Source organism: Piliocolobus tephrosceles, chromosome 13 (assembly GCF_002776525.5).
Source record: "Piliocolobus tephrosceles isolate RC106 chromosome 13, ASM277652v3, whole genome shotgun sequence".
NCBI classification, from domain to species: domain Eukaryota; kingdom Metazoa; phylum Chordata; class Mammalia; order Primates; family Cercopithecidae; genus Piliocolobus; species Piliocolobus tephrosceles.
The window spans coordinates 57198733-57211290 of NC_045446.1; the positions used below are offsets into that span (position 1 = coordinate 57198733).

Sequence of the window (12558 nt, forward strand, 5' to 3'; positions counted from 1 at the left end):
TCCAGACTAGCCTGGTCAACATGTTGAAACCCCATCTCCACTAAAAATACAAAAATTACAGGCAGGTGCCTGTAATCCCAACTACTCAGGAGGCTGAGGCATAAGAATTGCTTGAACTTGGGAGGCAGAGGTTATGGTGAGCTGAGATTGTGCCACTGCACTCCAACCTGGGTGACAGAGTGACACTCCATCTCAAAAAAAAAAAAGAGGGCTGTGTGTGAGGGCTGGCAGAGGCCCTGGTCAGTGACCAGTCAGCCACATCCTGGCAGAGGCTTGGCTTCTTCCCAAGAAGAGGCAGAAACTCAGCCAGAATCAGAGGTTCCTGAATATCCTTCAAAGCAGCCCTGTGCTGTGAAATAGCTGCTTCCTCAGGATCTATGATGGGAGCCCAGGTCAATGGCATGAACAGTGAAGGCAGCCTGGCACATGCACCACTATGCCCATAAGAACCCTGATGCTGCTTGCATGTTGCATTCAGTCTGGGCAGCAAATATAAAACACAGCAGCTCTCTCTGTCCTGTGACTTCCTATAGCAACTCAGGCCCAGCAACTCGAAGAAGGCTCCCAGAGGGCCCTCTGAGTCTGCTGCAGAGCTTTAGATTTTCTAGGAGGTGGATGAGCTCTAATCCTCAATGACAGCACTGAGTTGATTTTTGATCCAGGTTTAATTGCACTTGCTGCCTCTAAGGTGTGTCCTGGGAAGGTGCATAAGAGACCCTACAAGGGTGGGGAATTCACAGGCTTTACATTCTTGGTGATCTGGATAGTCCCTGAAGGCCCTGAGCTGACTTCCATTTGGTAATATTTCTGGAAATCAACAACTGCTAATTTCTCATCATGCAGAAAAGTCTAAACAGCTCTGTTCTCCAGTAGAGAGTCTTCTCCGAAATAGAGGTGAAACGGCTGCTAGCAGGACTGCCCCTGGATTTAACACAGCTGATGGAATATCTTTCAGAGACAACGATAGGATTGCCCTTGCTCTTACCTTGAGTGACCACCACAATCTCCTTTACCTTCCGGTACTGGTTTAACAGCCCCGTAAGCTCCTCTATCCGACAGTCCTGCCACAGTGTGAGCAGAGATTTAGATTAATGCTACGCTGGCAGCTCAGATGATTTCATTTTGGGACCCACCTTATGTTCTGGGCACAACGAAAAGAAATCCCACGTGGAACCAAAGGAAAAGAGTGTCCAGGCCCCATTCCACAGAGTTGGGATTTCAGTGGTCTGCCTCATAGGCATCTGCAGGCATTCGCGACTCTACCTGAAGACTGTGAGTCATCTGAGACACCCTTCACAGGGCTTAAACATTTTCAGAAGCATGAAACTCACTGTCTTCCTACCTTCCTGAAGTGGTCATTGAAATCTGCCTCCTGGTCCTAGTGTTGCCCACTGGAGCGACACAAAATAAGACTAAAATAAAGCTGTCATATTTATCCCAATATACTCATTTGTTCCCTAGGAGTCTGAGATACCTCATACTGCAGAGTGAATTCCCAGAGAAGATCATTTCATTCAAGGCAAAGGCCTTGAAAGGAACTTGGGAGACCACACAGGTCGTAGACAAACTTGGGTGTGAAAGCTGGCTATGCTATTTACTAGTTACCTGACCTTAGGCCAAATTACTTAAGCACTCTGAGTCTGTTTCCTCATCTGTAAAATGAAGGGTTGTGATCCTCAGAGATGATGTTTATACCAGCCAGGTACTCTTTATTTATAGAGGTAGCTATTTATGACTGTGCCAAAATTAGATGCAAAGGATAAACTGAGGCACGGCATGCTGCCAAGTGTCTCTATGATGGTTCTATTGTTAGATCATGCATATGGGAGATTGGGGGGGCTATTTTGCTAGGAATTCCAGCAAGAGCTATGATATTGGCAGTGATCTCAGCAGCAGCAGTATTTTTTTCCCCCCACACCAGCAGGAACAGGCAGGGCTATCATCTGCCTTTAGGAGATTCCATTTAGACAAACTTTCCATTTCTCAAAGCCAAAAACAGGTGGCTGAGGCCAGGTCTCTAGGAGACATAAGTCATTCTCCTGACATACCCCTATGTCAATGGCATAATAAGCATGGCCCTGTCCAGAATATCAGAGACCAGCAGGGACCAAACAGAGCCAGGGATGTAAGCGTGGAAAAGACAGGGCTACCCAATGACCATCTTACCTTATCTTCATTGGCAAGCAGCAAAGTTTCCATCCCCATTTTCAGACGTTGAATTTCTTGGTCTAAAAGAATTCAGGTATAGAAAAAATTATTTATATAAATGCAAACAGCTATCCACACTTGCTATGATGCCCCCCCAAGTTCAAATGAAGACTTTCCATGTGAACATGGCTCTTTTAGTTCTTTAAAGAGGCCAGGATGGTGTCTGCCACAGACTTGTTCTCCTTAAATATTTGCTAGACCACTAAATGAAGGAATCCAGTATGCTATCTTCTCTTTACAGACATTTATGGGCAAAATCAAAATGCCCATGTACTCGAGGTGACACAGAGGAAGCCAAAAATCTTTCAAAACCAACATCTCCTAAGAATACAGACATTTTTATGCTTTACAACTTGAGCAGGCATGTACCTGGGCTTCTGGCTGGCTTTGAAGAAAATCATACAGTTGACAAATTGTAGGAAGAGGAGAATTTAACATTAAAAGAATCTACAGTTGAGTGAAGACTGGGAAATAAAAATTACGTAAAAGAGTTGGTACTTGGCTTAATTTGAAATGATATAGTCAAAACTGACTAACAAATGTTTAGATGTATTGGGATATATACATATATGCAAATGCTGGGTTAAGGATAAACAATCTTATTTCATCATGAACCAGAATTTCCCTATGGGCTGAGAAATCTGTTGGTCTACGGTGGAAAACCCGCAGCCTTCTCTCAGTTTGGACCCAACAGGGACTCTGTTGATTCCTTAATGTTTTGGAGAGCCTAGGGAAGCTGGAGGTCATTTGCCAGATACTCTAGGAATTGGCACATAGCTAGATTGTTCAAAGAAGGATCTATGACTCTTCCTAAATGGGAATAGGGATGTCTATATAAAAAAAAAGTACAGGAGTCAAGGGAATATATAGGCCTCCCATTTTCTTTTGGGATGCTTGTTACATCTAACAAGAATAGCAACAGTAGATCTATGGAATTTGTGTAAATAGTTGTGGAGATTAATTTTCAGAATAAAGTGGATAATCGCTTGCTCATTATTTAGGCTCTGGGTAGCTAACATCAGCTGTGCAGCTCACTTTGCTGGGGAGGGCAGTAAGCTCCATATGAAGACTGGCAAACCCTGATCCACTGGTCAGAAGCTAACTTCGACAGCAAATGACCCAAGGACCAGCTCTAGAAAGTACCCAGTAATGGAGTGGGGTAGGGCCTGGGAGGCTCAGACTGTGGGGAGAGGAGGGGTAGACTGGGAAGGCTGCCTGGCCTAGAAGTCATGACATGGGGCACTCTCTGTCCAGGCTTAGCATCAGAGATAGTCCAAGGTGTCTTAGTAGAACCCAGCCTCTACAAGCAGGCCTTGGCAGGTAGGCAACACAGCCAATGGCTTGGGCGGACACTGAGAAAAGCTAGGAGAGGGATGAGCATGTTGACAACTAATTTCCTTCTCCAGCCTAAGCCATTGTTGCATGGCTTCCACACCCCAGCTGGGGATCCAAGCTAAGCAGTGCTGAGGCCAGGATGTGACTAGGTAGTGACACCAACCCGTAGGACTATATGATCTTCAGCATTGCTCTGCAGCCTGGTAGCGAGTGGAGAAGTTGAAAGGTGTGTGATCATTTTGCATACATGGCAAACAGCCATAAAGATTTATGTGTTCATTACAGTAGTTGAGGATTTATCCTCTATTTTTGATCAGCAAGACTTGAACTCCTCAGGGACCATTCACCATCCTTTCACTTATTCAAGAAATATTTCTTAGGGAAATATTTCTACAATGGGCCAAATATTGTGCTGGGCTTTGTGGATATGCTCTTAAACAAGAAAAATATAGTCCTTGCCCCAGAGTGGGGATAACACACAACACTGGTAAGTTATAGTAAGTGCTAGGCAGGAAAAAGAAAGGCTATTGAGTTAGAGAAAAATAGGACTGGGGCCACCTATTTGAGTTAGGGTGGCCAGGAAAGGTGTTTCTGAGAGTAAGATTTGAAACCTCAAGAATGAAAAAGAACTGACTTGTTTCTGTCATCTCAGGGCCTTATACAAGCATCAGGCAGATATCCATGAAACGACTGAATAAATTGCTAAAGCCTCCCCTTTGGTGATGATACAGAAGTAAGGCCTTGCAATCAAATGAGAGAGGTAGGTATTTCCTGCATTTTCAGTAAAAGCTCCAGAGGTGGCTGCACAGAACTTCTGTGCATCTGAAAAACGCCTTCTAGTTAGGGGAGAGTTCCAACGGAATGATTCTACAATAGCGCTGCGTTATACGGACACACACAAACACACAAACTGGTGCGTCCATTCACTTGGCCATGCTTGCACACATATATGCATGTCCATTAGCATGGCTACACACACAAGCATATGCACACTCATTTACAGAAATACATGCTCACTTATAAGAGTAGGCCCAGGGACCCAGACAACTGCATTTTGTCACAGCCAAGCTAGTCACCTCTCTCTGTGTGGTCACCGTGGAGAGCTGCTGTCCGGGAGAGCTGGCTGTGCAGACGCTCAATTTCTGCATCTTTCAGGGCCACCTGTTCTTGCAGCTGGGCGACTTCAGCCTGGAAAAGCAACAGAGGATCCCTACCAGGTCAGAAGGACTGCCAAATCATGAGGAAGTGCCTCTCGTCAGAGTCCAGAGCCCATCAGGCACCAGGGTGCATCAGGAGTTAGGAGAAGAGGTGAGCAGTAGCAGGGGCTCACTGCGCTCTCCACAGGTGGAACTCTGCTGACTGAACTCACTCTTCTAGGCCATCCTGGCCCTACCCCACAGCTCTGGACATCAATGTGCTTCTTTCCCTGCATCTTCCTACCTGACCAGGTTTTCTCTCCCCTGGCCTGTGAGGACTGGGATTGTGATGAGGAGTTGGAATTGTGTGCAATGGGAGGGCTGTCCTTGGTGCAGAGGAGGATATTCTGGATGTGGTCTTCTTTCTCCCAAGATACTCATGCAATAACATTTAGAGACACCAGTGTAACAAGTGCATGCAGCTTTCATCTTTCCAACCCACACAGAAAATACAGCAGAAGCCAAATCACCACTGGTGGAGAAAAGGTAAGCCAAGGGCTCCCTCCCTCAACACGCTCCTACCCTTTGGGCACAGTCACTGCCTCTCTCCAACCTCCAGGCATGTGTGCATGTTCACTCATATATAGATGTACAAACATTGAGGAGGGCTTAATTTACATACTTTGGCAAAAAAGCATGTATACACAGCTCATAAGTCACACATACATTCATATTTGCACACACACAGGCAGCTGCACTAGTTGGTTCCCATGTCGCAATTAAGTAGTGCAGGTTAAATTTCACACACAACACTAGGTGTGGTTGTTCATGCTTTCCCATACTCATTAGGAGATCAGAATTGTATAGGTCCTGTCCCAAGAGGTACCTGGATTTTGGAGTCAAACAAACCTTGATTCTCTTTAGTTGGGTGACCTTGGGCAAGTAAGTTAACCTTTCTGAGTCTCAGCTCACCTATAAAATGGGAAAAACTACACCTACTTCATGGGACTGCAATAAGGCTTAAGATAATGGTTATGAACGACCTAGTCCAATATTTAGTATATACTAAGTGCTCAATAAATGCTACTGCTATTTGCTCCTCTCATCCTATTCTTTTCTTTGTGGATAATTGGTTCAATTCTCTCTGCATCAAACCAGCTAAGAAAAGGGATGAGCATCGAATGTGGAGTTGGTCAATAAAAGACAGCAAAGGCTTCTCTTCTGGCCACCCCTTCCCCATGTGTTGGCCCTATCATGTCCCAACTTTGGTCCTCAAGGTCATAGTATGGGCTGTTCATTTCCACAAAGGCCCAAGTTAATATTTGAACAACCCCAAGTAATTAAGTGAGTACTGGCCCTGTTGGCAACTCTGTTGCTGGACAGGCCTTGTGTTCAGTTTCAGCACACAGACTGAGCACCCACCCTGATCAGCCCCTGCGCTCACTTTCTTACATCAAATCCTCCCAAGAAACCACCGGAGGAAACAATATCTCCTTAAGTCATCAGGGAGAAAACGGGAGTAATACAAGATTCTGTGTCAGTCACAGAGCTACTCGGTGACCAGGCCAGGATGCAAACCCTGGCCTGCCTGCTCCAGTGTCAGGGCTCCACCTACCACTGCATGTCTGCTTCTGAGTTAACAGGACAGATGAAGGCCACTCTTACCAGGCTTGGGCTCCCCGAGCCCACCTCGAGGGCTTCTGAATCACCTTCCCTAACATCCCCCAAATGGGACAGGGATGACCATATAAAGAGATGACAAGGGGTAGGGTTTCCTTATTCCAAAGTTCATAATGAAGCACTGCCCCTCTACTCACAGAGGCCAAGAGCTGGGTCCTGCTGTGCAACCCGCTTGCTGAGACATGTAGCTATAGAGCAGTTTATCAGAGCTCACTCAGGGCAAAGATGCCCATGGGCTTATGACTCATGGTGACAATGGCTTCTGAAGATATTAGCTTTGGGACCCTCAATCTCCATTTCTACAAAGGCCAGATGATTCTTGAAAGATATTCCTTTAACTTTTCTTGCATCTCTCCACGCCCATTTCTCCCTTTCTTTGTGGACAGGATGGGCACTGGTCTCTGTCAGAAATCTGGATACCTGATGCTTGTCTGCTGGCCCCACAGTTGGGAATTCAGCAGTGTGGACTGATCAAGACAGAATCTAGCACCTGGCACTATGAGGGCTCTTCTTCCTGAGCCCTGCCTCTAGGGGAGGTCCTGTAGGTATATACCATGGACCCTACAGACCAAGTGACTGGGTCCAACCTGCCTTGCGCCAGTTTCCACAGAAATAGGCCAGACACTATAGGGGCTCTGTTATCCTTTGAACGATCTCTGTCCCCGCAGTTGGGAAGGCCAAGAACAGTCCAGAGACCTACTTGACTGTGTATGCTACTGTCTGGGTCTCTGCAGGTGCTGTGCCTCATTAAACCCAGGGACCATGCCCTACTGTCATTGCACTGGGAGATGAATCCCCTTCAGGGACTGAGAGGCCTTAAGCAGAAAAGTGAAAAACTTCCAAAAACAGTGCTGGTTTTCTCTGCAGGGAATCAGGATGATGTTGGAAACAACATGAAGGCACAGGAATGACACAGACCCAGATGTGAACCTCAGCTTGGCCACGCTGAGCCTCTGTTTCCTTCTCAGTCAAGTGAGAATAAAAAAACATATACCTCACTAGGTGATTTTATGGATTATATGATCAAATGTGTGCAAATAGCTTGGTACATTCTGGCACATAGGAAGTACTCCACGCCTGGTAGCACCTCAAAGGTCTACATGCCAAGGCAAAGAGCTGGGGTAATTTAAAAAGAAAAGTGTTATTTGGTTTTATGACAGAGGGTGTACAACTTCAAAGGTTTCTCCAAGACAGGGCTTGTTTGAGTGGGGCATTGTGATGGAAGGTTCTGGGCTACTGGACAAAACCAGTGCCCCTAGAGCTGGTGCCTGTGAAGCATACACATACAAAACTACACTCAGATACACACAGGCCAGGACACAGATGGGTCTGATTGCCTAGGCTTGGTACCAAATAGCTGTAAAATCTTGGGAAAGTTAAATCTCTCTATGCAACCATTTCGTTATCTGTAAAATGATTAATCAAATTATTTTACATTTATACACTAGATTACATATTTACGTATGTTCAGTGCTTTATTTTGGTAACATGAGAAGTCATGAAATTTTAAATAATAGCATGATATAAATTATCAACAATAAAAATTAAGAGACAGAGATAGGGAGACCCTGATGTTTGAATATTTCACCCTGCCAAATCTCATGTTGAACTGTAATCCCCAGTATCGGAGGTGGGCCCTGATAGGAGGTGAATGGATCATGAGGGTAGATTTCTCATGAATAGTGGTGCCACCCTCTTGGTGCTGTCCTCGCAATTGTGAGTGAGTTCTCACGAGATGAGGTTGTTTAAAAGTTTGTGGCACCTCCTCTCCTCTCTCTCACTTGCTCCTGCTTTTGCCTTCTGCCATGACTGAAAACTCCCTGAGGCTTCACTAGAAGCTGAGCGGATGCGACCAGCATGCTTCCTGTAAAACCTGCAGTACCCTGAGCCAATTAAACCTCTTCTTTATAAATTGCCTAGTCTAAGCTATTTACTTGTAGCAATGCAAGAACAGACCTAAAACAGAAGAGAATACATGGAAGGAAATATTAGCACTGGAAGTACCTGGGTGGTATGAGTGCTTTTGATTCCTTTAATTTTTTATGTTTTGAACATTCTCTATAGTGTGTGTTACTGTTTTTATAATAATCAGCAATTAACTTGCACAAAAAATAAAAATACAAAGTAGAAGTTAAGAAAACTCTAATAAAAATGATCCAGTAATGCCCTTGGGTGGCACTGCAGACACAGTAGGGGAAGGCAGGTGTGAGCCTCCCATCTCCCCATACTCCTCAAAGGAAACCTAACTGTAGCCTAATGTAAACTTCCTGAAATTTAAATAAAAATTCACCGTTTTAAAACCCAATGTGCAGGCCAAAAAAATTCATGGGCTAAATGTAACCCACTAGTTTTGATCTCTGCACTTTAGTATAGGAAAAGAAGGAAGAAACAAAGGGGGGAGGGAAGAAATTTATTTCACAATAGAATTTATTTTTGGTGTCCTTTAAATTGCAGGCTCCCTAGTTTAAGCGAAACATGATTTGATTGAAGAAATAATTCGAAGCTTGTATCATTTTTAGGATTATATTTTGTGCCAAATATAAAGCATGCCTATTTTTTGAAAAACTGATTCTAGAAGGGACTACTGAATTTAAAATGATGCATCCAACATCTGCTTTAGGACTCATGACTCACTGCTTGCCACTCACTTGCTCCCCCCACTCCTAGCCCCTTCTTGGTCCAGCTTCAGCCAGGCGTTAAGGGGTGCAGGGATAGGAAGCAGACTGGGTTACTACACTTGAGCAATTCATAATCTCACAGGCTTTCTCCATGAGGATCTTTCCTGGATCAAGTCTGTCTGCTGCACAATCTGGACACTGTTGTGTGTCCACACTGGAGGGTTGATTTGCATTTTCAAACTTAGGCTACTGGAAACCCCCAAGTTTGAATGCAGACCTTCTCCACAAGGCCCTCGTACTCTCTCCATAAGCATCAGGAGTGCCGTTTACCTTAGTGGCCTTTAGCTTCCATTCATACTGATTCCGTTCATTTTCCAGCTCTTCCACTTTGATTTTGAGGTGCCTGAGCTCTTGCAGTAACTCCTAGAGGGATGAGGGAGAAAGACAAAGTTCTGATGGTTAAAAGATGTGCTCTCGATTTACCAACCTGGTTAAGCTCATGCATAGGGGATGCAGCAACCACATCAAGCTCCATATAGCAGCTTTAATCTTTAAACATGTCCCTTGTTTCAGGAAAGCTGTACGGCTGTTAAAAAACAAAGGCCAGCGCATTCCAGACATAAGAAAGTGAAAACTTTCCTTTTAGTTTTAGAACCTGTTCTGCCTGCCTCTTTCTCTGACATCTGTGTCCTCTGCAGGGTATGCCAGCATCACACGAATGAGTATAGGCAGGCAGGCGAGGCTTTGGAGTGGGAAGAACAGAGCTGCTGAAATGAGGCAGCTTCTTCCCTGTGATGCAAAGTAGTAGGAAGCAGGCTAATTGGGAGCATCTCTCTGTGCTGGGAGTGAAGGAAGACAGAAGGGGCCTGTGATCCTGGAAGGCCTCATAGTGGAAAAAAATGAAACCCTAAGGGAACAAATGTTAAGGGCCAAATATAGATGCCATAATGGGTGTTCCAGTTCAGAGGAAGATAATGGTTTGAAGAAAGAAGGGAGGGAGAAAGCATCCAGGGAGGAGTAAAGATAGGAGACAGAAAGGGAGATAACTCATGGGGCTGGAGCTGAGTATGGGTGTAGGTACACAGTGGAAGATGAGGCTGGGAAGTTAAGGTGAGGCCCTAAAGTAAAGGCTTGAGGATGAGAATACATATGATGAGTTCTGATGCCATTCTTTGGACAGTAGTGAGTCACTGAAGGTTGTTGAGTGGGGAGGCGACACAAACAATTTTCTCTTACATGGAATTCAAGCCCATATATTCTGACTCCAGGACCCTTGTTTGTGAAACTACTCCTTCTATAAAGATGACTCCACTAAGCACTGTTATCTTGAGCCAAGATTCCCTTAACAGACAATTAGTCCTGCTGACTAGCTCCCATCAGAAGAATTGGCATAAAGATAATTATTTCTATAGGCTTTCTGAACTGCAGTCTCATATAACAAACTTCCTACTTAACATCACTTGGATGCTGCACAGGCACCTCCAGACTGTCATGTGCCAAGTGGAATCCTCAACTCCCCTCCTAGTTACGCTCATCTCACTAAATGCCATATCCATCGATCTAACGGCTTATCTAGAAACATAGGATCTATCCTCAGCATCTCCCTCTCCTTCTTCCCCTATGTATGCAATTCATCCCCAAGTTTTATTAATTCTACTTCCAGGAAAAAGACTTGAATGTCGCATTTCTTTCCCACTCAGGCACCACCACTCTGGTCTAGCAATTAGCACTGACAGCCTGGACAGTCAATTCATTGGTTGCTTCTTGGTTGTCTTGCTCCTCTCAAAGCAGTTGACATCTGGGGGAGTGATATGATCAAATCATACATTAGATCACTGCACTCCCATGCTTCTCAAAGCTCATAAACTTCAACCCATGACCTGACACCTCCCTGCCTGCCTCTTGGATCACTCTTTCTCCCTAGTTATGCTCTAGCCACATGGATAATTTTCAGTTCCTCTCTCCAATTTAGGTCTTTGCAGGTAACATTCCCTCTGTCTGGAATTTTCTGCCAGGTTAACTCCTGCCCATCCTTCAGGTCTCCCTGAGTAAATCTATCCTGACCTCCATACTATATCAGGCCCCTCTGCTATATTCTCTTGTACTTCCTACATAATACGCAATTAAATATTTATTTGTATGACAGCTAACAGCTAGCTCTCCTCCTAAGCTGTAAACTCCATGAGGCATTTGCTAACCTCTGATTATCTTGCAGTGCCTGGCACATAGTAGGTATGCACAATTTGTCAATGAATGCACACATAAAACTCAAGTCATTATTTAACTGGCCTGGAGGTCTTGGCCTTCTGAGATCATCCACCACGAAGTGACATTGCTTACCCTTGAATTTCGTAGGGTCATTTATTAAGATTGCCTTCTAGCTGAGGTGAGCATTTGCTGATGCCCATTAAAAACAAAACAAAGAAAACTTCCGGCCAGGCACGGTGGTTCACGCCTGTAATCCCAATACTTTGAGAGGCCGAGGTGGGTGGATCACTTGAGATCAGGAGTTCGAGACCAGCCTAGCTAACATGGTAAAATCCTATCTTTACTAAAAATACAAAAATTAGCCAGGTGTGGTGACGAGTGTCTGTAATCCCAGCTAAAAAAAAAAAAAAAAAAAAAAAAAAAAAAAGGAAAAGGAAACTTCTCAGCTAAGGCTATTGCATCCATGATCTGCATCACTGGATATCAAGGCCTCAGTCACCTGCTTTGACTTGCAGCAGACCCTGAATCATTCTCTGAGAACATTATTGGCCCTGCTTGAGAGGCTCCAATGCCCACAAGTTGGGGGTTCTTCTGCTCAGCCTTGTGTCCTAGCCAGGCTACTCAGTCTGTTGGGAGAGGGTGTCAGGCCAGCTGATACCAGAATCAGAAGTATACAGGTTCCTACTGCCTGAGGAGCTGTCACTGTGGGTACACAGCGATCATCCTCTCCAGGCTCTGTGACCTCTGGAACATCCTCTTCCTTCCATGTTACTTGTCCATCACTGACTACCAACAGGAGTACATGCACATTTTACCTTCCTTTAAAAGTTTCGCTGGAGTAACCTACTCAACATAGGTCATGCGCCTACACCCTCTCAAGGCTTCTCTATCCAAATCTACATTTACATCTTGACTTTCCTATTTTCTCCCTGTCCTTTAATGCAGCAGGAAATCTTTCCCACCGAATCCCTCCCCCCAACACCTATGTCTAGATTTTCAACAGGCTCTCTAATTGAGTATGGACCATAGTAACTTCCTACAGAGCCAGGGTACCCTCTGTTACTCATGGCTGCTGTGACCTCAGTCTTTTCTTGGGGAGCTTCCAAGTCCTTTTCAACAGTAGGCCTCCCTGGAGGCATAGGCTTGTCTCTGCTGAAGCTGCTATCACCTGCCATGAGCAAAGTCACAGAGGACCAGGTCATCCCCATGTGGAGAGCCAAGTCCAGAGTCCCAGTCAGATACAGCCCCGCGTGGCCCAGTGGTTATAAAATCAGCCTGATGTGATTATGTGGGGGGGAATTTTTCCTGGAAATTCAGATGATGACTTAATTATTCACAGCACATGAAAATTTGCATTTTATTTTTTCACTGGG

General features: G+C 44.9%; 1 protein-coding gene across 7 annotated transcripts in view; it reads right to left on the reverse strand.

The window, feature by feature from the left end:
• PPFIBP2 (PPFIA binding protein 2) overlaps positions 1 to 12558 on the reverse strand; it is a 143699-nt gene that overhangs the window by 27477 nt on the left and 103664 nt on the right. For all 7 annotated transcript variants that reach the window (XR_002725850.3, XM_023190011.3, XM_023190005.1 and 4 more), the window contains 4 exons: positions 9308 to 9400; positions 4620 to 4731; positions 2167 to 2228; positions 986 to 1061 (listed from right to left, as the gene is read on the reverse strand). Coding sequence is in view for 6 of the 7 variants with exons in the window: in XM_023190011.3 (XP_023045779.1) it covers positions 986 to 1061; positions 2167 to 2228; positions 4620 to 4731; positions 9308 to 9400 (343 nt within the window). In the remaining variant the exon portion in view is untranslated. The remainder of the gene's footprint in view (positions 1 to 985; positions 1062 to 2166; positions 2229 to 4619; positions 4732 to 9307; positions 9401 to 12558) is intronic.